This window comes from Typopeltis vanoorti, chromosome 15 (assembly GCF_054136105.1).
Source record: "Typopeltis vanoorti isolate ZY-2024b chromosome 15, IOZ_Tvanoo_1.0, whole genome shotgun sequence".
NCBI classification, from domain to species: domain Eukaryota; kingdom Metazoa; phylum Arthropoda; class Arachnida; order Uropygi; family Thelyphonidae; genus Typopeltis; species Typopeltis vanoorti.
The window spans coordinates 59085963-59110766 of NC_143563.1; the positions used below are offsets into that span (position 1 = coordinate 59085963).

The following is a 24804-nucleotide window of genomic DNA, read 5'->3' on the forward strand; positions in this document are numbered from 1 at the left end:
TACAGACTCAGGGAAACTAGATTTATTAAGAGGGGGGGGGAGTAGATATGCAGACTTTAGGGGGGGCAGTTAAGTGTATGAATGAGTATATTACGCCCGGGCGAGTACGACGGACAACAAATCAGAATGGGATAATTAGTATAAGGAATCAAAGTAGCGATGGGACAAATGGGCTTCTGCGATTCATGTACACTAATGCCAGGAGTATTAGGAACAAGAAGGAAGAGTTTTTGGCCATGGTTGGCACTTCCAGGCCACAGGTTGTCGGTATTAGTGAAACATGGCTGACAGAAGATGATAAAGCTAGTGGGATTGAATGCGATGGGTATAGCGTGTTCAGGAGTGACAGGGTGAATAAAAAGGGGGGAGGAGTATTATTGATGATAGCTGATGAGCTTCAGCCAAGGAGTATAGAAGTTGAACTGCAGGATGGGGAAAAAAGCACATTTGAGGCTGTTTGGTGTGAGATACAATCTAGCAGAACAAAATATACAATTGGGTGCTGCTATAGACCGGGTGATGGAGTGGATGGTGGGAATAGTATGCATAAGCAAATAGAAGAAATGAATGGAAGGAGGGTAATTATTATGGGTGATTTCAATTATGGTAACATTGACTGGAAAGAGGAGAGGGCACATGGGAGGAAGGAATTGGATTTTATGCAGTTATTAAGGGACAACTATCTACGGCAACATGTATTGGAAAATACCAGGGGGCAGAGAGTGCTGGACCTAGTAATTGCAACTGAGAATGTAGCTGTAACGAACATGACCATGTTGCCACCGATTGGTGAGAGTGACCATAAGGTCATGACTTGGGAGGTGGCTAAAGGAGTCGAATTTACAATTAAGACAGGGTATATGTGGAATTACCGGGCTGGTAAGTATGACAAGCTTAGGTGTGTGCTTGGCTCAATGCCATGGCATGTAAAACTGCAAGGGCTGGATGTTGATGGTGCATGGGAGGTGGTTAAGAACTGTTTGCAGGAGGCAATGGTTGACTATATACCAAGAGTCCGAATAATAAATCAGGTAGGGGTTAAATGGATGAATAACACTATTAAGCTTGAGCTGCAAAAAAAGAAACAATTGTGGAGGGAATTTAAGGAGAAGGGTGACCATCAGGTGCATGAACAGTATAAAGCTCAGGCCAGGATGGTAACAAGGGTGGTAAGAAAAGCAAAAGCAGATTACGAAAGGAAATTGGCCATGCAGGCTAAAGAGAATCCCAAACAGTTTTTTCAATATGTTGCAAGTAAAAGGAAAAATGCTCATGGTAGAATGATCTTAAAAAATGCTGAGGGTAGGGAGGTAACTGAATCAGTCGATGTTGTGGAATTACTGAGCGAGCACTTTGCAAGAGTATATCATCCAGGTGGTGGCTTTGCGGAAATGGAGGAACCAACAGCTTATACTGGAATTGTGATGAATGAGGTAGAGGTAACTAGTCTATTACAGAACCTCAATGTCAATACATCTGTGGGATTGGATGGTATACCAGCTCGTGTCGTACGTGAAGCGGCCAAAGAATTGTCAGTGCCCTTGACCATTATGTTTAATTTGAGCCTCAGGACTGGGTCAGTCCCAAGGGGGTGGAAAGAGGGGAAAATAGTTCCACTGCACAAAGGTGGTTCCAAGGCTGCTGTTGAAAATTACCGGCCAATCAGCATAACAGGAATCATTATCAAGGTCTTAGAGAAAATAGTCAAGAGGAAAATACAAGATTGGATAGAAGAAAATGGGATACTGTATCGGGGACAGCATGGTTTTGTGAAGGGTAGGTCATGTCTCAGTAACTTGCTCACGTATTATAACACAGTGACGGCTGAACTGGATAAGGGTAATGGGTTTACAGTGATTCTGCTGGACCTTGCTAAGGCCTTTGACAGGATACCACATGGAATTCTAATCAGTAAATTGCAGCATATGGGAATGGACATAGGGTTGGTGAGATGGATAGGAGGGTGGTTGACGGAGAGATATCAGAGAGTGGTTTACTCAGGAGTAGAGTCCACAAGACAGCCTGTGACTAGTGGTGTACCACAAGGATCTGTTCTTGGACCACTGCTGTTTAATTTGTTCATAAATGATATAGGAAAGGATCTGAGAGGAACAGTTCATTTGTTTGCGGATGATGCGAAGTTGGGTAGGACAATAGTGAATGCAGATGACATCAAAATTTTGCAGGATGATTTGGATAGATTGGAGGTCTGGGCTAGGGAGAATGGATGTCAATTTAATGTGGCAAAATGTAAGGTTATGCATTTTGGGGTGAAAAGATGGGAGGCAGTTTACTGCATTGGTGGAACCGTGCTCCAGGAAATTAATGAGGCACGAGATTTAGGAGTGTTGGTGGATAGGGAATTGAAATTTAGGGGACACATTGCAAAAGTGGCCAAATCAGCTCATCAAATCACTTGGTTGCTGAAGAATACGTTGACAAGCAGAGACAAGCAGGTTATTGTTCCTCTGTATCGAGCCTTGATAAGACCTCATCTCGACTACTGTGCTCAGATTTGGTCACCTAGGTTTCTTCTTGATGGGGAGGAGGTGGAGAGGATCCAGAGGCGAGTGACCAAGATGATAGCAGGTCTGTGGAATGAACCGTATGAGAACAGGTTGAGGATTTGTGGGTTGCAAAAATTGGTTGATAGGCGGAGGAGGGGAGATATGATTGAGACATTCAAATTACTGAAGGGTTTCTATAAAATTAATTCAGAAGATATTTTTGAGAACAGGGCTGGTTGTGGGAGGACTAGGGGACATCCATGGAAACTGGGCAAAAGTGTGGTTAGTAAAGGTGTTAGAGCTGGGTTCTTTACTTTTAGAGTAGTGAATGAGTGGAATGCGCTCCCTGAGTCTGTGGTGGATGCTGTGACAGTGAATGAGTTTAAGGCGAGGTATGATAAATACTGTATGAATGTCGAATAGTTGTGATGAAAATGATTTGGGGCCTCCCTCGATGAGTCTAATGACTCCCTGGAGTTGCCCGTAATAATAATAATAATAATAAATGTCAGTTTCTTTTATAATGTGATCCAGATAAATTGAATAACATTATTATTATTATTATGAATAACAGTGAAGAGAGAGACTGCAATCATCTTGCACATGATCACATGAACTATCTTCTTGCACATACTACAATTCTAACCACTGACTTACAACTTATATAGGCTATGTATTACTTTATATAATGTCCTATTTACACCATTTAATTGTAGGATTTTGAGCCACTTTTCTCTATCTTATCATATGCCTTTTCCAGATCAGCAAAACTTAAATACAAATCCCTATTATAATCCTATGATTTCTCAACTATTATGTCTTAAAGTTTAAAAAAAAAAAAAACTGATTACAATTACTTGGTCTGAACACAACTTCTTTTACCACAAGCTTATCTTCCACAATATTTCTTAGCTTCTCAAATATGCTTGCATAAATCTTATGTGGAACACTCAGTAGGATCCTCTCCAATTCTCACATTTTGTTTTTAAAATTCCCATTTCATAGATGGTTATACTTCAGCTCTGATTCAATCAACTGGAATTTGATCTTCTGAATTATGCAGTGTATCTGCAGGAAAACTTTGATATCTCTATACTTGAGCATTTCTAGTCTAACAGTATCTATACCAGTGGTTATTCCACATTTCAGTTTTCTGATAGCTTTTCTATCTCAATTACTGACATGCTCTTCAATGCATTCCTCTTGAATGTTTTCTGCCAGTGTTCTGTTCACACCTTATTTCATGAAATGTTTTTGAGCCACTTCATGTCTTCATTAAGTGGAACAGTAGTCTCACACCATGTGAGATATTCATCTCCCACTTAGACATTCACAAACATCCATGCCCAAAATTATTTGAATCTGGTCACCCAATGTAATACCCCCCCCCGTCCCACTTAATGAAGATTTATTTTTATTTTTTTTAACTTCACACTGAAAACAGTACTATAGTTCCACATGTAGGACAAAAAAAGGCCCGATCCCAACTCCTGTGCTATCCATTTCTAGATCCGAGATTCAAGAAGTCATTTTCTGCTAAGTCCTTCATGCTGCCAGTGTGCCCTACAAGGCACACAAAGAGAGTATCTTGAAATCAGCTTGAGTCTGAAGTTTAGTAAGTCCATATAACTTTTCTGACATCATGCACCTTTAAAGGACACAGTCGCAAGGGTAAATTTTGGTAAGATGTGGGTTCTTCCAGAAGCTGATACACCAAGTCTTGGTTATCAGCATAGCAGCTCTCTCATGATGGAGGATAGTGAGTGGTCACCCAGCACCCACAACTTGTATATCGAAAATGACTAACTTATCTCCTCTCTTTACTATAAGGTCAGGCTTCCTCAATCCATGTTAGTCCTATAGTGGGATTCTACTGCTGTTATCCAACGTTGGATAACAGCAGTACCTATCAGTACCTATTCTCTATAACCCTCACTACTGCACTGTGTCTTTCTGACACATATTCCATGTGCGTGTGATAACAACACTGACTGGGCAACATGAGCTAACTTTTCTGTACTCTGACAGCCTGCTCTATAGTTGTCATTACTCTTCTCCACATTGTACAAGCTCGAGTCAGCAGAGAATTGATTCTTGTCCTAATTAAATCTATATCTTCAAATCCTGACAGGAAGCTAGTGCCATCCTTGATTCACTGATGATGAGAGGGGAAGCATTTAGATTCTTGGACCTGGTCCAACGAGTCCATCTCCTTTGTTCAGCTGAGGCAGATGTAATCAGTGTCCTTCCATCAAGCAACCATCCAGAGCGAAGAGAGAGAGAAAATTTCTGTAATCTGGATAGAGGTAATCCTGGCACTAATCGTAATGAGAAATCCCAAGACCTCCATGGTTTACAGTAGCATGGAAAAATGCTAATGGCAATTTGTGAGAAAGACATGACCATAAATGGACTGCTACATCTATCACGAATAGTACTGAGAGACTTTACAAGACTAACCTATGGTAGAGTCCAGGAAGAAGTAAATAATTTTGAATGAAGAGCCTATGTTGATGTTTAGGTGGGGCTTTTCAGAGAGAAGAGAAAAAAATCCTAAAGTGGATGGGAAAGAGGAATGGCCTGTCAGAGAGAAAAGAACACCAAAAGGTATTTCCACTTCTCCAGAACAAAGATAGTACACAAGGACAAACTGAGTACGAAAAATTGATTAAAAGTTCTCAACCTTCAAAATTTCTTGTCCCTACCTAAGAGGTCAAGAGAAAGTATACTTGACATTGTCACATTGATATTTAGGCCTTGAACTTGAAGTAGACTGCTTGATTGAGAAGTTCCTCACCCACATATCAGAGATATCTCATATGTAGGTGAGGAAAGTTTCTGGGCATACTGTAATAGATGATGCTTGAAGTATAATTTGAAGGGAGATACTGTCAAAGGCCTTCTGGAGATCCAAGGATGCCAAAATGAGAGGCCAAAGTTGGTATCGGAATTCAGATAAAAGAGAGGAAAGAATTAAGATATTCTCAGCACAGCCATCCACAGGGATGAAGACTCTCTGCCTAAAATGTTGGATATATGAGTGCAGGTGTTTTGCTAATACTTTATGAAGATGTAAGAGAACAGGAGCAACTGTAATTGGATTGTAATCAGATGCATCTTCCTTCTTTGGAATGAACACTGTTCTTGACTGAAAAAGATATGATAGTATACATTTGGTAAACAGAAGTAGCTCAATTAAATCTTCCAAGATAAGCTGAGGGTCCCATCAAAGCTTCACAGAAGTAAAGCTGTCTAGTGCTACAGCTAATGAAATGGTTGAAAATGAAGATTATTTCATCAAAAGAAGATGAATGGAAGAGTTCTGCTTCTGGAATGGACCTTGAAATAGAAAGAAGGAATAAATAAGGCAGGTATGGTGGCAGAGTGGAAAAGTCATCACTCCAAAAGCAGGCAAACTCTGTGCATCTCACTTGGAGGAGGAGGAGATGCTCTATTGTTCTAACACAAACACTTGTTTGTGTTAGAACAATAACCAGGAAAGAGGATTTTGCCTGGAAAATTCCATTTCCAAATAATGATAAAACTTTGTTGTAACAGATATTTCATTGAGAGACAATCTAATAATATTCTTTAAAATCTTCTGACTATACCAAGGGAGAGGATGCTAATCGAGATGTTGTAAGACATAACTGAAAAAGGGATGGAACTGTACTGGTCCTGCTCCTCTCTTGAGATAATATCAAATGGAGCAGGAGGTATGGGGGTATTAGCTGTTCTTATGGGATCTTCTAACTAATACAGATGTCTGCAGTTCCATCATAGTTCTCTGTAGGATGGTAATTTAGGATGATTGCAGCTACTATCTTCCTATATTCCTCTTCAGTAGTTCACTGTGCTTTTGTGCATTCAATATAAACTTTAGCATTAACAGCATTGGAATGTTTTGCATGGCAGTGAATGCCGAGAGAAATACAGGTAGTAAAGGTTCTCTGATATTCTGAACAAAGTATCTAAGATAATGGTCCTGGTTGAACCACAGTATTTTGATAAGTGGATGTTATAAGAAGATTTAAAGTTGGGCAAGCAAAGTATTTGGTCATAGTGGTTAATGGAATGCTTTCTTGCTGATACATACTGCAGTAGTAAAGGCTTTACTGCAAGTGGGACAAATATTGTCTGTGTGTTGATGGTTATGTATGAGCCATTCATTCTAGAATTCCATGTTGACTTAATGGCTGGTCTTCTCAAGGAGGTGGTGGAAGTTACTTTGTAGCCATTGCAGGGATGGGTGACAGAAACACTGCTAACCAAGTCAAGAGGAAGATCAGCCACATGAGTGGTGTTCTATGGTCCCTGCAATGGAACAAATCCTACTGGAACTAAAGAGGCTTGAAAAAGTTCCGTGTTTGGTTTCTAGTGTGGAGCAAAGTTTCCAGATTATGCAAAGAAAAAAATTTAATTAATAAAAATAAACCCTTAATTCACCCACAGAACTAATATATTATAGATTTACAATCTTTCATAGGTGAGAGTCACAAAAAAAAAAAAAAAAAAAAATTATTGTATGGGCACCTCCATGGAGTCCGAAGACTTATCGTAGGAGACAAACTCTCCATAAAATCTATCATACCTCTCCTTGAACCCATTAACAGACAAAGCACTCAAAACTGACTCGGGCAACCCATTCCACTCATTCACAACTCTCCAAGCAAAAAATTTAATCCTCACATGCCTACTAACCACAAATTTATTCAACTTCCAGGGATGATCCCTTATTCTGGTCCTTCTAGCCAACTGCTAAAACATTTCCCCCACATCAATCCTATAAAACCTTTTAGGCAGCTTAAGCGTTTCTATCATATCCCCCTCTTTTTCTCCTATCAACCAACTTCTGCAATCCACACACACACCCACAATCTATCTTCATAGGGAACATTCCACAGACCACTCACCATCTTGGTTGCTCGCCTCTGACTTCTCCACTGCTTCCTCATCCCAAAGAAATGCAGGAAACCAGACCTGAGCACAGTAATACATATGTGGATGTATCAAGGCCTTATAAAGAAGAATAACAACTTCCTTATCTCTACTTGTTAACATGTTCTTCAATAGCCAAGTAATTTTATGAGCTACCTGAGCAGCAATATGTCTTCTAAACTTTAACTCCCTGTCTACCACCACCCCTAAATCTCTAGCTTCATCTATTTCCTGGAGTACAGTTCCATTAATGTTTCATCAATAGATTACAAGTTATGTACCATAGCTTATAATCTATTTATCCCAAAATGTATAATTTATAAGATATTAGATATATCAAGAGCCAAAGGCTTCAATTTGGCAACATATGACTTGTTTAAGTTAAGGGATATTACATCCCATATCGTGTTTTAGCCGAATAAGAAACTCAAAGAGTTTCATACCGAATATAGTAGAACCTATATAAAGTTCGGTGATTCCAAGCGTAAGCAAATACCTGGATACTGCAGCAACTGACCCTAAAGATAGTGCAAGCTGAGGCAACTCATGTCTAAGGTGGAGCAAGCTCCAATCACTATTCTTGATATTTACCCATAATGTGAACTTAGCTCCTAGGAGCTAAGTTCACATTATGGAAATTGAAGCCTTTGGCTCTTCATATATCTAATAATTTATTAGGACACCTCTCGACAATACTCATAGAAGGGTTGTAAGTTCTGTTTGTTACAAACTTGATATTAACTAGGTCTACCTACTCACTGATGAGACCCCAATGAGGGTGAAAACCAGTGCGGGGCGGATCTGGCTTTGAGAGGCTCCACTTGGAGGTAGGTTTTTGCCTGTCTCTGAGTGGGGCCACCGCTGATATTATGGCTCTGCTTGGTGGTGGGGTGAACCTGCCACTGGGTAGAGCCAATGCTGAGAAGTTCTTCTCGGTGACAGGGTGAGCCTATCATGGAGTGGAACAATGCTGAGTTGGGCGATCTTTCGGGATCGTCTTATTTTTAGAGCCCGCTTCACCTATACATAAGGTTGAAGCCAGTCTGGGTAGTGACCTTCTCTCATGATGTTGAACAGAAATACAGATCCTAGGAGCTAAGTTCACATTATGGGTAAATATCAAGAGTAGTGATCGGAGCTTGCTCCACCTTAGACATGAGTTGCCTCAGCTTTCACTATCTTTAGGGTCAGTTGCTGCAGTATCCAGGTATTTGCTTATGCTTGGAATCGCCGAACTTTATATAGTTTCTACTATATTCGGCATGAAACTCTTTGAGTTTCTTATTCGGCTAAGAAACGATATGGGGTATAATTTATATTTCTCCACGTTGAATTGATGCCCATTATCTATTGCCCATACTGACTATTTAAATCATCCTGCAAGCTCTCCACACTGGCTAGATTAACTATTACTCACTGTAGTAATTTGCCAATGCATGTTGTACAGATCATCTGTGGAACCCCCTGACCTATAGCAACAGCCAACTGTATATTTGTCTTACTGGCTTTGATCTCACACCAGACTACTTCAAATAAACAGCCCCTCTCCTCATCCCCAGCTTTCAATACTGATCTCCTATTCTTTTTGGCTGCAATTCATCAGCTATCATTAGCAGTACTCTTCCCCCCATCCTATCTTCTCTATTTTGAAAATACTAAACCCTTCACATTCTATCCCTGTAACCGAATCATCTGCTGTTAGCTAAGTCTCACTAATGCCTATAACCTTTGGAGAGGTTGCACTAACTTTTGGCATTAGTATATAGAAACCACAGCATCCCTTTAGGCCCTCCACCTTTACTTCCTGAATTGACTACCCTATTCAATATTTTTGCTTGCGAGACTAGATTCTGAACTTGGTCATTCTCACAATTACTCGTCTCATGGATGTTTTCACACACACTCACCTGCTTCCACCCTAACTGCTTAAGTTTTCCAATTTGCGCTTTAGCATGCTTGGTGAACAAAGCCCTCCAGACACCTAAGATCATAACCATTAATATGCAGTCCATCAGCATTATACAAATCCTTTCCATGAAACACAGCCACAGATCCTACATCATTCTTTCCGCACATCCTATGTGATTCATTAGCTACCAATGGCCTCCTCCTCCTCAGATTGCCTCTATCATAGAATGGAAAGAGACTTGCAATCTTCACCTTCTCACTCTATAGTTTTGACTCTTCTAACAACTCCTTTACATTCTCCCTCACAGAATCCTTCTCTTACCTCTCAAATCACTTGTGTCAACCAAGACAATCAGTTCCTTCACCTACCTTTTTGTATTCAGGCATGACTAATATCGTGAATTTTTGCACCAAAGTAACATGATTTAGTCACACTTTCATTAAGTACTCCTCTGATCGCTGAGTCTCCATACATAATTTTCTCTTTAACTTGTTTTTCTTGTTTGTTCGCTCGGTTTTTATTATCACTTTGAACCATCTGTTACTTTTTCTTTTAAGCCTTGCTGCTTCTGCAATTTTCAATTTGTCCTGTGTAGAATAACATTCAAGAATTGATGTTATTTCTTTATTTATGTCCATTTCATTCTCCTCTATTTCCATGGCTGCATGTCCGACATGAATTCTGACAAATTCTGTCCTACCATCAATACTGTCCACTCTACTAACATTTGCTGAATTCTTGTCATCATTCAAGCACTCACTTTTGAAACATTTAATACTCTCTCTCTCTCTCCAGTTTCAATTTCCTTCCACATTTTCTTTAATTTTTGCAATGAATACATTTCACACACACTGCACTGCTCAAATTCAAATCATCTAACAACATGGTCTTTGCTGCCATTGCTCTAACAAATAAATACTCAAACCATCCATCCCTAATAATCTTCAGTTTTTATGTTAGCTTTATCATCTCCAATTCCTTTTCCATATTCTTTCCTCCATTTCTTTTTAATAGCCTGCAGAATATTTTGTCACCTTCATGACATTCTATATTCTTCCCATGATTTTTTTTTAGCTGTCTGTAGCTTACTTCTATGAAGGCACCTGATGATTAGTTGCCAAGAACTTTCAATATAATTTCCTTTTTTTCTGTGACTGACTCTTTAACTTACAGAATCCTCATGAAGTTCAGATTTTCCTATCCTTATAAATAACTTTACAACATACTTCTATAGTTTACTCAATTAATGTTCTCTTGAAGTTTTGTACTGTCCAAAGTTTTTTCCCCCCTTTCTCTCTAGAATAATATTTGTATATTTGAGTCTACAGTCCACCTCTGAAAAATATACTTTTTTTTCTTTTCAATATGATATTCATTTTTATCCTACTTAAAACTAAATGGTGATTACTGAATATTTCATCTCTTCTCTTGTGTGTCCTGAACCAGTGTGAAGATGTTTCAACAATAACAGTGTGAGACTTTCTTGTATCCTCTCTCCAAGTGAATTAATTAGTGCATATCTTTGATGGAACATGGTACTAGTAATGATTAGTTCGAGTCCCAAACAGAAATCCTGATCAAATTTCAATTCCTATTTCAAATCCTTTGTATATTCTTGTATCCTGAACTAGCACATGAAGATCTTACTATCAATAATAATGAAATCAACAAGACCTTTCCTATTTCTCGTGTCTCCTCTAGGTATAGGTATTGTTGAGAGGTAGTTACAGGGTTGACAATGGGGAGTTCTTTCGCTTGGTTGAACAGCGGGAAGGAGTGATAACAAGAGGCCATCCCTGGAAGTTACGAAAGGAAACTGTGAGCAAGAGGGTGAGGAGTGGTTTCTTTGCATGGAGGGTGGCTGAACCATGGAATGCATTGCCTGATGGAGTGGTGAGAGCGAGAACAGTCAGTGAGTTTAAGGAGTGGTATGATAGATTTTGTGTTTCTTAAGGGGTGGGGGACCTCCCACGATGAGTCTTTTGACTCCATGGAGGCCTGAATAATAATAATATTACTGAATTAGTAATGGCTAGACTAATGCCCTGAATGGAATCCAGTAGGTACTCACCATTATTATTAGATCTCTAACAAAACCAGCTTTTCTTCTTTCACTTTATGTTAACTTCTCCCCTCCCCACCTCACTCACCACTTTAATAACTGAAATTATTTTAAAAAACGCTCATATTTTTTCTTAGTGGAATCGACTATAGAGGCACAAATAAGTTTCATTGTCCAATTTCCTATTTTAAAAATTTCCCACATCACTCTGCCTTAAAATAGCCGATCCTTCAAGAAGTATTTTGTATTGAATACTCTTGTTACTTCTCCTTTCCCTGATCATTATGGCCAGAATACAACATCTTTATCATTATCTCCTATTTTTATTTTCTATGTTTCAGTAACACCAATCATGTTGACATGATACTTTTCTGATTCTTTTGCAAGTTAAGTGGAAAGCAGTGGATAGAAAACAAAAAGTAGTGCCACTGTACACAGATGATGTTAGGACAGATGAGGATAGGATTACAGGCCAGTCTGTATATCTGCAGCAAGTTATTGGAGAATTGGTCAGGAATAGTATATAGGATTAAGTTGACAGACTTAGGATTCTCTCCAAACATTAGCATAAGTTTGTAAAAGTTAGGTCTTCCTTGCATTTTATGATAAAGTGAGAAATGTTGGATGGGGGAACTAATATATGGTGATATTCCTGCATTATGTAAATACATCTGATAGATTATTGCATGACAAGCTGAGAGAAATGGGGATAAATAACAGACTAAGTCAAATGAATAGAAAATTAGTTGTCTGAGCAATCTCAAATTGTGTATTGTGGGGTGGTGTCATAAAAAAGGAAGGTAACTATTGGGGTGTTGCAGGGTTCTGAGAAAATTAGTTGTCTGAGCTATCTAATCAAATTGTGTATTGTGGGGTGGTGTCACAATAAAGGAAGGTAACTATTGGGATGTTGCAGGGTTCTGTTCTTGGGACTGTACCTTGTATGTTAATAATATTTCATACAGACTAGCAGAGAATATTCAGTTTAATGATGGTGCAAAGCTGGGGTGAGTTATAAGAAGTGATGCTAATGTCAAGTCTGAAGATTTAAATACTTTTAAACTTGGTTAGATGAGTAGGGTTGCAGTTTTAATGTTAACAAGTGCAAAGCGTTACATTTTGAAAGGTAAAGGAATGGATTGTGTACTATATTGTGGAGCTGTGCTTCGGGAGTTGGAGGAGTTTCAGCATTTGTAGATGGCCGTGAACTCAATCTTAAGTTCAGAGAGCAAACTGAAAATCATGCAACAATTACACAGAACACTGCTGCTATGGTAAGGAGAACACTGAAAAATAGAGGTAAGTTGTTTGAACTGCTGCACAAGGCATTGGCATGATCAAGAGACTGCATGAACTGTACTATGTGTAAATTTAGTCACTTTGTTTCTTTATGATGTGGAACAACTTCTGGAGCAGGTTTAGATATTAAATTATTAAGACAAAATCAGGTTAAGAAAAGAAGGTGATGTGTCATAGTTTACAAAAAGGGTGGAATGGTAAGATGATAGAAACATTTCAGGTGTAAGGGGATTTTACAAGATTAATACAAAAAGCAGAAGGAGGGAAAAGTGGACATCTCTGGAAGTTGTGTAAAAGGTAGGCGAAGTGAGGAGTAGATTTTTTACACAAAGAATGATGGGCAAGTCAAATGCATTATTGGAATGTGTTACAAATGTGAGGAACAAATAAGCTTAAGATTCAATACGACAGATATGTTGCTTAATGAGTAAGACTTCCCATAATTAGTCAGTTGGCTGGCTCCACAGAAGTTTGTTAATGACAGCAATCAAAAACAGTGTAGCCTCTTTCCTATTTCTACTGTGAAAATGTAAAATACAAAATTTCTATGAGAAAATCCTTTGTTAAGATGCTGATGACAATAATAAAAAGAGTTACTGCATGGATATTCAAATACTGAGTGAAAACAGATAAATCATTTAATTTCACAAACAGTTCTTTTTTATTATTTTTTTTTTTTAATATATCGTCCACGCAGTTAGCCTAGTGGCTGTGCACTTCGCAACCATATGCTTGGGAAAGGAGTGTCCTAGGTTCGATTCCCGTTGGTGACATGAGGAGCTGAAGGATCTTCCTCAGCCATAGCCAAGTTAGCCAGTCATTGGCGTGGACAGTAGAGTTTTATCCCCAGTTTATCCTGGGGTTTTTCATCCCACAAAACAGGCAAACCGGCCTTGAGAACCCAACATTACAGACATAGGATACACCAGAGTGTAAGGCTGACCACCTTATCCTGTGAACAGTTTGAGATCTGATGATTAACTAACCCTCGACACTGCAAGGTAAAAGAGGAAAAAAGGAAGATGATAAGATGATGTTATTTTTATAGTGAAATACTATCATTATTCAGGCCTCCATGGATTCAAAAGACTCATTGTGGGAGGTCCTTTCTAAGAAACACAAGTCTATCAAGACTCATCGAGGGAGGTCCCTCCTAGGAAACACAAAGTCTATCATACCACTCCTTAAATGCATTGACTGTTCTCGCTCCCATCACTCCATCAGGCAATGCATTCCATGGTTCAACCACCCTCCATGCAAAGAAACCACTCCTCACATTTTCCTTTCATAACTTCCAGGGATTGTGTCCTTGTCATGACTCCTTCCCACTGTTCAACCAAGCGAAAGAATTCCCCAGTGTCAACCCTGTAACCACCTCTCAACAGTTTAAAAGTCTCAATCATAACACCCCTCCTTCTTCTATCCACCAAACTCTGCAGTCCACACTCCCTCAGCTGATCCTCATAACTAACATTGTAGTCCTGACACTATCTTTGTTATCCGCCTTTGTACCCTTTCCACAGTTAATTTATCCCCTTCAAATCCTGGGGACCAGATCTGAGAACAATAGTCTAAGTGTGGTCTGATCAGAGTCTTATACAATGGAATAATAACCATTTTATCTCTGCAGGTCAGTATCCTTCTCATTATTGCAGCAATCCTCTGCATTACCTTCACTACCTTTGCAATATGTCCCCTAAATTTCAGGTTTCTATCAATCATCAAACCCAGATCTCTTGTCTCTCCTACTTCCTTCAGTTTAACTCCTCCCATACAGTATGCAGCGTCCCATCGATGTGTCCCAAACCTCAAGACTTGCATTTTGCTGCATTAAACTGACACCCCCATTCATTTGCCCATCTATCTAGCTTATTCAAATCCTCTTGCAGGGCTACCACATCTGCACTATTACTAATAACCCTTCCCAGCTTCGCATCATCTGCAAACAACCGAATACTATGTGATATCAAAATAATTTCTCTACACATAAACAAAATAATATATTTTCAATAAATAAAAAAAGATACTGAGTGAAAACAGATAATCATTTAATTTCACAAACAGTTATTTTTATAGTGAAATACTATGTGATATCAAAATAATTTTCCCACACCTCAACAAAATAATTATATTTTCAATAAATAAAAAAAGATTTTTGCTAAACTTTGCATTAACAAAAATCTTTTTTTATTTATTGAAAATATAATTATTTTGTTGAGGTGTGGGAACACTGCTGCTAGAGTAATAAAACTGCTGCCCCGAAGAGCTGTTGTACATCTCACCACCATAATCAACGGCATGTTCCGATTTAACTATTTCCCCAGCTATTGGAAAGTCGCAGATGTAGTCCCAGTGCATAAACCAGGTAAAGATCCACACCTGCCTGAAAGCTAATCGACCCATCAGCCTAATCTCAAACTTAGGCAAAATTGCTGAAAAAAATCATTATCTTTAAACTCCACGCCTCAGTAAATGAGTTAAATATCATTCCTAAGGAACAATTTGGATTCAGACAACATCACAGTACTACTCAACAAATTTATAGGATAATTGAGTATATCACCACCGGATACAATTGGCACCAGCACACCGGAGCAGTCTTCCTTGACATAGCGAAAGCTTTTGACAAAATATGGCACTTGGGATTACTACACAAACTAATTTCAGCAGGTATACCATCAAGTATCGTCCACCTAATTAAATCTTACCTCCAGGACAGACATATACAAGTCAAAATAAACGGTACAGTTTCAAGTCAGCGACGGATCTCTGCGGGAGTTCCTCAAGGTTCCCTACTGGCTCCGATCTTATTCTCAATATATATGGCAGACATCCCACACAACCCAATGTCATCCATCTTAGCACTTTATGCGGACGACACAACAGTTCTTGCCAGATCTCTACGACCTCATCTTGTCACTAAAAAGTTGCAAGAAAACCTGCTACAACTAGAACATTGGTTCTCCAAATGGAGATTACAAGTGAATCCCCAGAAGAGTGTAGCAATACTTTTCACCAGAAGAATGGCAACTCCCATGGGTGACCTTTATCTTTTCAACACCAAAATCCCCTGGCAAACAGAAACAAAATATCTTGGAGTAATTCTGGACAAAAGATTAACGTTCAACCCACACACCAAAGCCTTATGTACGAAAGCATCTAAGACTATTGCACAACTTTACCCTCTAATAAATAGAAAAAGTAGACTGAATACCAGAATCAAAGTGCTCCTCTACCTGTTGACGATCCGCCCAATGTTGACATATGCCTCTCCAGCCTGGAGCCACACATCCAACTCCAACATCCTCAGACTGCAGAGAGTGCAAAATAGGTGTTTACGCATGATATTGGACGCACCGTGGTTTGTAAGGAACGTGCAACTGCATAGAGATACAAACATCCCTTACATCTACTCCTTCCTATTAACTACAGCAGAAAAATTTTTCTCAAAGATCTCTACACACCCCAACGATCTCGTTAAACAAGCAGCAAACTATGAAGAGACTGACCTCTTCAAATACAAGAGGCCAAAAGCCATCCTAAATACTTGCAACAATGACTAATCTCCGTGCCCCCCAGGGCGAGCTCTCAGCTCATAAATCTTTCCTTCAATTCATCCTCCTTATCAGACAACGGGGAATAAAAGCATCTTGCTTCACCCTTCTGGCCAATGATGTTATGTTATGTTAACTTTGCATTATACACGTCAAAGTCTAATTTGATCAGCATTCATTTTAGTAGGGCTGCAGGGAATACATGCAGATTGTAACCTCACTATAAATGGTGATCAAACAAATTAATCTTATGCACTCATTTAAAGTTTTGAATTATCACAAGTTGTTGCTAACTTCAGATGCTCAATTTTAATATATATTTAATTTATATATTATTTAATATATTATTTATATATTAAATAATTTATAATTTATATAATTATAAATATTATATATATATAAATATAATTATATATATATATTAATTAATATATAAATAAATAATTTATATATTAATTAATATATATTTAATATATTATTATTGAAATTCAAAAATTCAATAATAATAATACAAATGGTACCTGCTGTATCTGCTGACCAGGTTGTCCTTGTATTTGAATGGCCTGTCCCTGAGGAATAGCTTGAACCATTATCTGCTGCCCAGGAACTAACTGAGGTTGAGCACCTCCCTGAGTTACCTGAATTACCTAGAACCAAAATTTGGTTCAAAGAACAATAAATTCAAAATTTTTAAATGATTTTAAAAAATTCTATATTAAAATCAGCATAAATTTAGTTATAACTTCCATGTTTTATTGTATCTTCACTCTCCTTTCTGCAAATAATTTCCTATCAATTTGCTAAACTCCTCTTACCAACTTATATTTCATTCACATAACTGCTTTTTTATACTGATCAAGTTCTGAAATGTTAAGCTGAGAGATAGCATTCCATAGTACAGTACTCTCTCTCTCACACACATTCATCCCTAAACTACCTGGAGAGCAAAGGAAGTAGAAGTGTGTGTTATATGTTCTGAAAGTGCCATGTGTGTGTGGGGGGGGGGGGGGGGTGAGAGAGAGTAAAAGCATGTGGGGTGAAAATTAGCGATGTGGTGACTGAATGGTGGCAACAGTGCAATAATATTATCATGAAGGTACCTCTAGAGAGTCAAGTCAAGAACTCATCAAGGGGTGGACCTCTTTTCTTGATGAGTCCTTATCAAGCTTCTTTCCTTGATGACTAAGTCAAGGTGCCAGAAGTTATAAAAATCTCACTTGTGTCCATACTTTAAGATAACATTTTGATCACATCTCCTCTCTTCCAACTATTATTCAGATGTTGAAACATTCAATTTGTTCTCATATGCACAATTCTATAACCCACATAACATCTGGGTTAGTCACTATCAGACCTTTTCAAATGTCTCCTCATCTCTTCTAAACTATGGTAGCTGAAGAGAAAATGGAAACGTTAAAGAGGAGATAGGCAAGGTTAAAATAAAGAGAGAAATAGTATGCTTACACAAAGTCTTACACCAGCAAAGTGCAAGCAAAAAAAAGGGGCTGATGAAGGATGAGAAGAAAAAGAAAGAAAGACTAGGTGTCCACGAAGAGTATGAAAAAAAAAAAAAAAAAAGAAGCAAAATAGTGCAAGAAAAAGGAGACAGCATGGCATGGCAATTATTTGATTACAGGATGTTTAACAACAATCAAATGATGAAGCAGTTTTCTAGGAGCAAAAAGTTGAGATGTGACTTATAAAACTTTCTCTGCAAGAAAAATGACTGTTTGGTGGTTTGAATGATTTGAGGTGATAAGGATGGAATGCATGAGGATATGTTTATTTACTATGCCATGTAGCATTATTTGTTGTTGTTGTTAATAATTTGCATCTTTGCTTGCCATTTCTTTTTTATATTTGTATACTAAGTGATAGAGAAAATTCAAATGGATTTACTTCTGACTGGCAAAATTAATTTAAACTTGCTTCTCTCAGAAACTAAAAAAATGTGTAACTCAGAACTAAATTTAAGGAAAACATCTGTTTAATGAAACAAAAACATATATAATAACCAAACTTTCAATTAATAATTATGAATTAAATGGATCCAAGACCTTTTTGATTAAGTAAAGCTTTTGAGATTTCTTATTAGGATAAGAAATCATAATAGTCACTCACTGCTTCATACCATTACCTGAACTGTTCAACATAATAGTAAGTTATGATTACAATATGTTATTATAACTTACTGTTATGATAAGTTATTATTATAACAGCCTATTAGACAGAAAACTTAATTTTCATAGAACTCCCACACAATTTGTTTTCATTTTTATAAATAAATTCTTGTAGATAAACTTATACGTTGGTTAGACGTACTTCTAATTTTTTAGGAAATGGCAATGTACACTAAATTATTAGTTATAAAAACTTTAATAAATAACTACCTATATATTTCAGCAATGTTACATTGCCATCCTCAGGGATAACAAATAATGATATGTGCATGCAGGCACTCACATTAACCAAATGAAGCTGAAGAAAGGCAACTGAAGTTGGTCCTAGAGTCCTAAAGTCCCATAGAATGTATGCTTCACAAATTTGGGGAATCTCATTCACCCAAATTTGTTGAGGTTTGGGAAGTTTTTCAGAGCTAAGGAATAATTATTCAAGGAATAATCCTTTGTACTTGCACTTGCTGGGGTGTAATAAAGTGGTCTTCTTTCAGCGTATTCTGTGGTGGGTGTCCAATGCATGGTAAGCAAGTTCTGAGTGGCTGTATCGGTGGAACCAGATATAGTCCTTGTTTTCAGATATCCTGATACTGGCTGTCCTGCCTGTTTGATCATAGTAGGATAGTTGGCAACTGCAAGGGACCTGGCATACTCCAGGTAGGTCTAGGGGAAATGCTGGTCTTTGGTGGAGTGGATAAGAGATAACAATTTCTTATGTGGTTTGTATCTAGTTGTGAGGTCATATTTTCTTAAAATTTTTGTTAGTTTTTCAGATGTACCCAGGATATATGGAATGGTGATGCATTTAGAGTAATCTCTGCTATGAATGGGAAGGGGGGGGGAGGTTGTCATTAACTGGCTTTAATATTTTTTGGATTTTTAGGGGGTTGCAGCCATTGGCTAAGAAGGTGTTAAGGATATGGTTAAGTTCAGTAGTTAGGGCATTGTTATCTGAACTGATTATTTTTGCCCTGTTGTATAGAGTTTTTATAATCCCATATTGTTGGGAGGGAGGAGGTGGGGATGACTGCTGGTGAATATATCTACCTGTATATGTAGGTTTTCTGTAAACAGAGAAAGCCAGGGATCCATCAGGTTGCCATGAAATCATAGTGTCTAAGAAAGGGAGACTGTTGTTTTCCTTTACCAAGGTAAACTGTATTCTGGGGGAGGTTTATTGTTTAAAGTGTGTTGAGAAATTGGGAATATACAGGCCATGTGGCCAAATGGTGAACACATCATCCACAGCCAAATAGTGGGTTTATGTGGGGCAGAGTTTAAGGCTTTTTCTTCAGAGGTCTCCATAAAGAAGCTGGCTAAGTGTGGAGAATTCATGGCTGTCTCCTCTAATCTTGTAGAATTTTCCTTGTCAAAATGAAATAGCCTGAGTTCGTGAACTGAAATAGGGCTGAGATATCAGGAGGAAATTTGGCTTGGATGAGGTCTAAAGTATCTTTGAGTGAGACATTGGTGAATAAGGAGGAGACATCAAAATTGACCAATTACGTCAGTGTGTTGGCGTGAGAGGTTTTCTATACCGGCTTTAAAGTGGGTTGAGTTTTTTTGTGTGAAGGTGTGTTGCCAGGATATTGTGTGAGCTCTTTGGCTAAACGGCTCCTTAAAAAGGTTATCTCTTGGTCTGTGGAAGTGACTAACAGACTAAAACCTTTTAACTCTAGACCCCCCCCCCTCCGGATATATAAACTACCAAAAATCCATAAGCAAAATGTATCGTTATGTCCCCATTGTGGATGTCATTGATCCCCCCCCCCCGATACAAATTAGTTAAACATTTAGCCAAAGAGCTCACACAATAATACTGGCAACACACCTTCATTAATTTGCCAAAAATCTTGGAGAGAGTCATTCTGAGACCCAACAGTCTGACTTCTCCAAATTAAATTTGTGGATATCTGGCCCACAGATGGCATGTTGTAAGGACATCAATTCTGTTTCAGTTATTATTATTATTATTATGTGACACCTCCAAGGAGTTCAAAGACTCATCGAGGGAGGGCATCTACTCTACAGTTCCATCTCCACCACTCAATCCACCAACTACAGTGAACTACCATCATTAATCATCATCTACACTAATGCCATCTCCTACCCACCATCACTACTAGTATTTTCACACACAGTCACAAACATCTGTGCCCATGACAGGATTCACACTTGCAGCCTTTTGGCTAGAGAGCAGATATGCTAACCATTTGGCCAACGAGGCCGGCAGATAATTTTAATTTGATTGTTTTTCGCAATTATTTAGTCCAGTGCTGTATGGTAGTCACAGTTATAATTGCACTCTGAAAACCTTGGATAGAAAACTGGTGAAATATTAGAAAAGCTTGAGAAATGTATTTTTTTCCTTTCTTGGTGTTGTTCATTATCATAATTGCTGTTCATGGTATAAACACCACCAAGAAAGGAAAAAAATACATTTCTCAAGCTTACTAACATTTCACTAGTTTTCTATCCAAGGTTTTCAGAGCACAATTATAACTGTGACTAAGCTTTCCACATGCATGTCACTCACTATTTTGCATTTTATTTTATTTCATATTCTTCTTATTTCTTTGCACTGAATGCTATCAATTCCACTTGATCATTTGTCCACTCTCCACTAATTTTTCTATTTTACACCCTGTGTTAACTAACTCTTCCCTTAACCTTAATACTTCTTAAATTAAACTAAAATTTTTTTAATAATTTAATTTAAATTATTCTGTGTAACATCAAAAAAAAATTTAATTTTTTGATGTTACACAAAAGTTGTAACTACAGGTCTGACAGACTATTTTTAGAATTAGCATCAGCTATGAAGCACTCTGCCACCATTAACAAGTACAGTTACATTAATTTGCCAAAGAACTTGGACACTGTCATTCTGAGACTTGATAGTGTGACTTCTCCAAATTAATTTTATGGTTACGTGGCCCATAGAAGGCACAATTTGGCCAAACAATAATGTTTTCATGATGTTTGTATAAAATTTCCCTTTGCTTTAAAAGCTGATGGGAACTACTATCTAGAAAGTTTAAAAATTTGATAAACATTAAACAGTTTAGTACTGCTTTTAGAAATTGATCATATTAAGAAGTGCACAAAATCAGAATAAAAATATAGTAATTTATTATCAATGTTTTGATATAATTAATATACTGTCATCAGGGACTCAGGCAAAAGGATTAATTGAAACCTTTTTAAAGATGTATCTTAATTCTAGTAGCAAGGTTTTTTGCAATTCACCAGCAATCCCCCCCCCTCACATGTGGGGTTATAAAAACAATATATAACAGGGCAAAATTAATCTGCTCAGATGACAAGGCCCTAACCACTGAACTAAACCACATCCTCAACACTTTCTTAGCCAATGGCTATAACCCCCCAAAATCCCAAAAATACTAAAACCAGTAAACCACAATCCCCCTCCCCAATAAAGATTATCCAAATCTATCACCATCCCCTACATCCAGGGCATCTCTGAGAAAATAACCAATATCCTCAATTCTTGTTACTTCTTGTTACAGACCATATAAAAAGTTGGCATCCCTTATCCGCTCTACCAAAGACCAACCACTCCCCCTAGACCTACTTGGTGTATACCAGGTCCCTTGCAGCTGCAAATTGTCCTACTTTGGCCAAACAGGGAGAACAGCAAACATCAGGATTTCAGAACACAAAGACTACATCTGGTTTCACTAGTACAGCCACTCTGGGCTGGCAGACCATGCCTTAGATACCCACCATTGAATTCGTTGGAAGAAAACTAAAACAATACACCACAGCAAGTTTAAGTACAAAAGATTATTCAAGGAATCATCAGCAGCTCTAAAAAACATTCCAAACCTCAAAAAATTTGGGTGCATGAAACTACCCCAAATTTGGGAGACTTACATTATGAGAACTTCAGCCCAACGGCCAAGACAACCAAATTAGCCTGCCAGAGGGCACCATTAGGACTTTAGGAACAATATTAGTTTCTTGCCTTCTTCCTCATTTGCTTTTGTTAGTGCCTGCGTGCACATACCATATTTTTATGTTCCTGAAGATGGCCACGTGACATTGCTGAAATACAGAAGTTATTCATTAAAGTTGCCTTTAATTAATATACTTTATATGCATTGTTAATTCTGTAAGCTAATTACCAGTTAAAGTATGTATCTAGTGAAGTTTGAGGTCACTGTAACGGCATATTTTCATCCAGATGTACAATAGCAACAACAGAAAGACAATTGAAAGAACCACAGTGAATTACATTAGTATTTGTTATTACTATACTTACTTTCCAAATGTTCGGTCTTTTAAATTATTCCTATACTCTGATGATGATAAAGTAATGAAATAAATAAATTGAAATAAATCCTTAAATGCCTTTTATTCCCAAAGGAAGTAGGTAAAGTTCCTTTTCCTCTAGTTTCTACTGTTCAGTCACCACTGACAACTGAATTTAAGGCTATCAATCACATGAATCACAGATTTATACCAATTATTCTTTAAAAAAGTAATTTTATTGAAATACTGGTTAATAAATTATATCTTATTTGTTCCAACTGTATTGCATAGAATTACATCCTAAAACATATAATGACCAACATACAATTACCTGTTTACGTAATTCTAGAAATTAAAACTCCCTTATCTAGTCACCTCTAGCATTCAGCATAGAATGAGAAGCTATGTGGAAAGGAGATTCAAAGAAAGTGACATCAATGTGTGAATTTATCCCAAAGATCAAAATACCGAATCACGTAGGTGTCAAATGGATATTATGAAGGAATTATTATTATTATTAACATTTGACCTCCATGGAGTCAGAGACTCATCATGGGAGGTATGCACGCTATTGCACACAATGCTCATCCAACCATGCCTTAAACTGATTCAATGTGTCTACACCCACAACACACTCGGGCAATGCATTCCACTCACCAGCCACTCTCAATGCAAAGAACCTAACCCTCACTCCTCTGCTCACACCCTCATACAGTTTCCAGCGATGACCTCTTGTCCTACTCCTTCTCCCATTCCATAAAAAATCTATGCTATGGGTGCTATGGAGGTAACACAAGATGAACAATAGTAATGATCAATTGCATGAAGAGTATAAAGAGCTGAGCAGAAAGGTGACTCAATTGGTAAGGACAGAAAGTGAAATATGAGCAAAAATTAGCAAATCAGGCCAAGAAAAGTCCTAGAAAGGTCTTCAAATATCTGGCAACAAGAAGAAAGAATGATTATGATAAGATGATGTTAATGGATGAAAATGTTAAATTGTTCTCTACAACAGTTACCAATTTACCATTTTAATCCATTAACATCGTCTTACCATAATCACTAAGGTATTCAGTGAGCAATTCAAAAAAAGTATTTCATTCTCATCAGTGTGACATCATGAGAAGCTAGGTGTATAAGAAATGAAATAAACTTGATATCAATAAAACAACAGGAATTCATGACACATCCCTGAATGTCTTAAATGAATGCTCCAGGGAGTTAATGGAAGACTTGGCATGCCTGTTAATAACTAAGTATTTGTAACACACTCTCCTCTTGCACTTCCAAACCTTGAGCTCTCTCTCCATCCTTCTAGTAATAAAGGCCTCTTTATATGAAATATCCCAATACTTCACGTGATCGTTAAATAACTGCACTATATCTTCTACATCAGTCACCCTGCACCTATTTCTCATAGATATTTTAATAAGAAATATGTTTTCTTATAACTTTATAAAAACATCTTACACCATTTTCTATAATTACAGTGTAATCTATCATTTTTACCTGAGGCTGTGGAGATACTTGTGCTACTTGTGTTCCTGAAACTACTGCTGGGGACAAACTCTGCATCACAGTAACCTGATCTGTTGTTGCACCACTAGCAGAGACTGGAACTTGGGCTGAGGTCTGCTGTGAAGCAGCACCACCAGAGGTGCTTACCTGAAACTGTTCCATGTGCATGGGTGGACTACCAACTACAGCAAAACCACCAACTATAAAGAAACAATCAAGACATCAGTTTTGTTGTTATTAAATCTGTATAAAATTAACTGAAATCAACAAACATGAACTGTAAAACGTGTTTCATTTCTCACCCTATGATCAACTTGACTACACCATTTGAAATTATATTTTGACATGCAATTTAGATTTATGTAATAACAGCAGCAGCGATTGGCAAAACTAATGATGATGATGCTACTGAAGACATCAAAAATAAATTTTATAAAGCATTATTACAGAGGACGATAAAGTAGTGTATTGGACTTTGCCCCTGGTTAGCCGAGTGATTATCATATCCACTCTCTAAAGAGCAGATTGGGGGTTCAAATCTCGCTGTGGGCATGGATGTTTGTGA

The 24804-nt window shown here is 37.8% G+C and overlaps 1 protein-coding gene across 3 annotated transcripts in view; it reads right to left on the reverse strand.

Annotated features, from left to right (window-relative positions):
• Positions 1–24804, reverse strand: part of LOC150098790 (nuclear transcription factor Y subunit alpha-like) — a 162907-nt gene that overhangs the window by 111868 nt on the left and 26235 nt on the right. For all 3 annotated transcript variants that reach the window (XM_090405100.1, XM_090405099.1, XM_090405101.1), the window contains exons 2-3: positions 24231–24439; positions 16791–16916 (exon numbers count right to left, since the gene is read on the reverse strand). In XM_090405100.1, the coding sequence (XP_090261226.1) occupies positions 16791–16916; positions 24231–24407 (303 nt within the window). In that variant the 5' untranslated portion in view covers positions 24408–24439. The remainder of the gene's footprint in view (positions 1–16790; positions 16917–24230; positions 24440–24804) is intronic.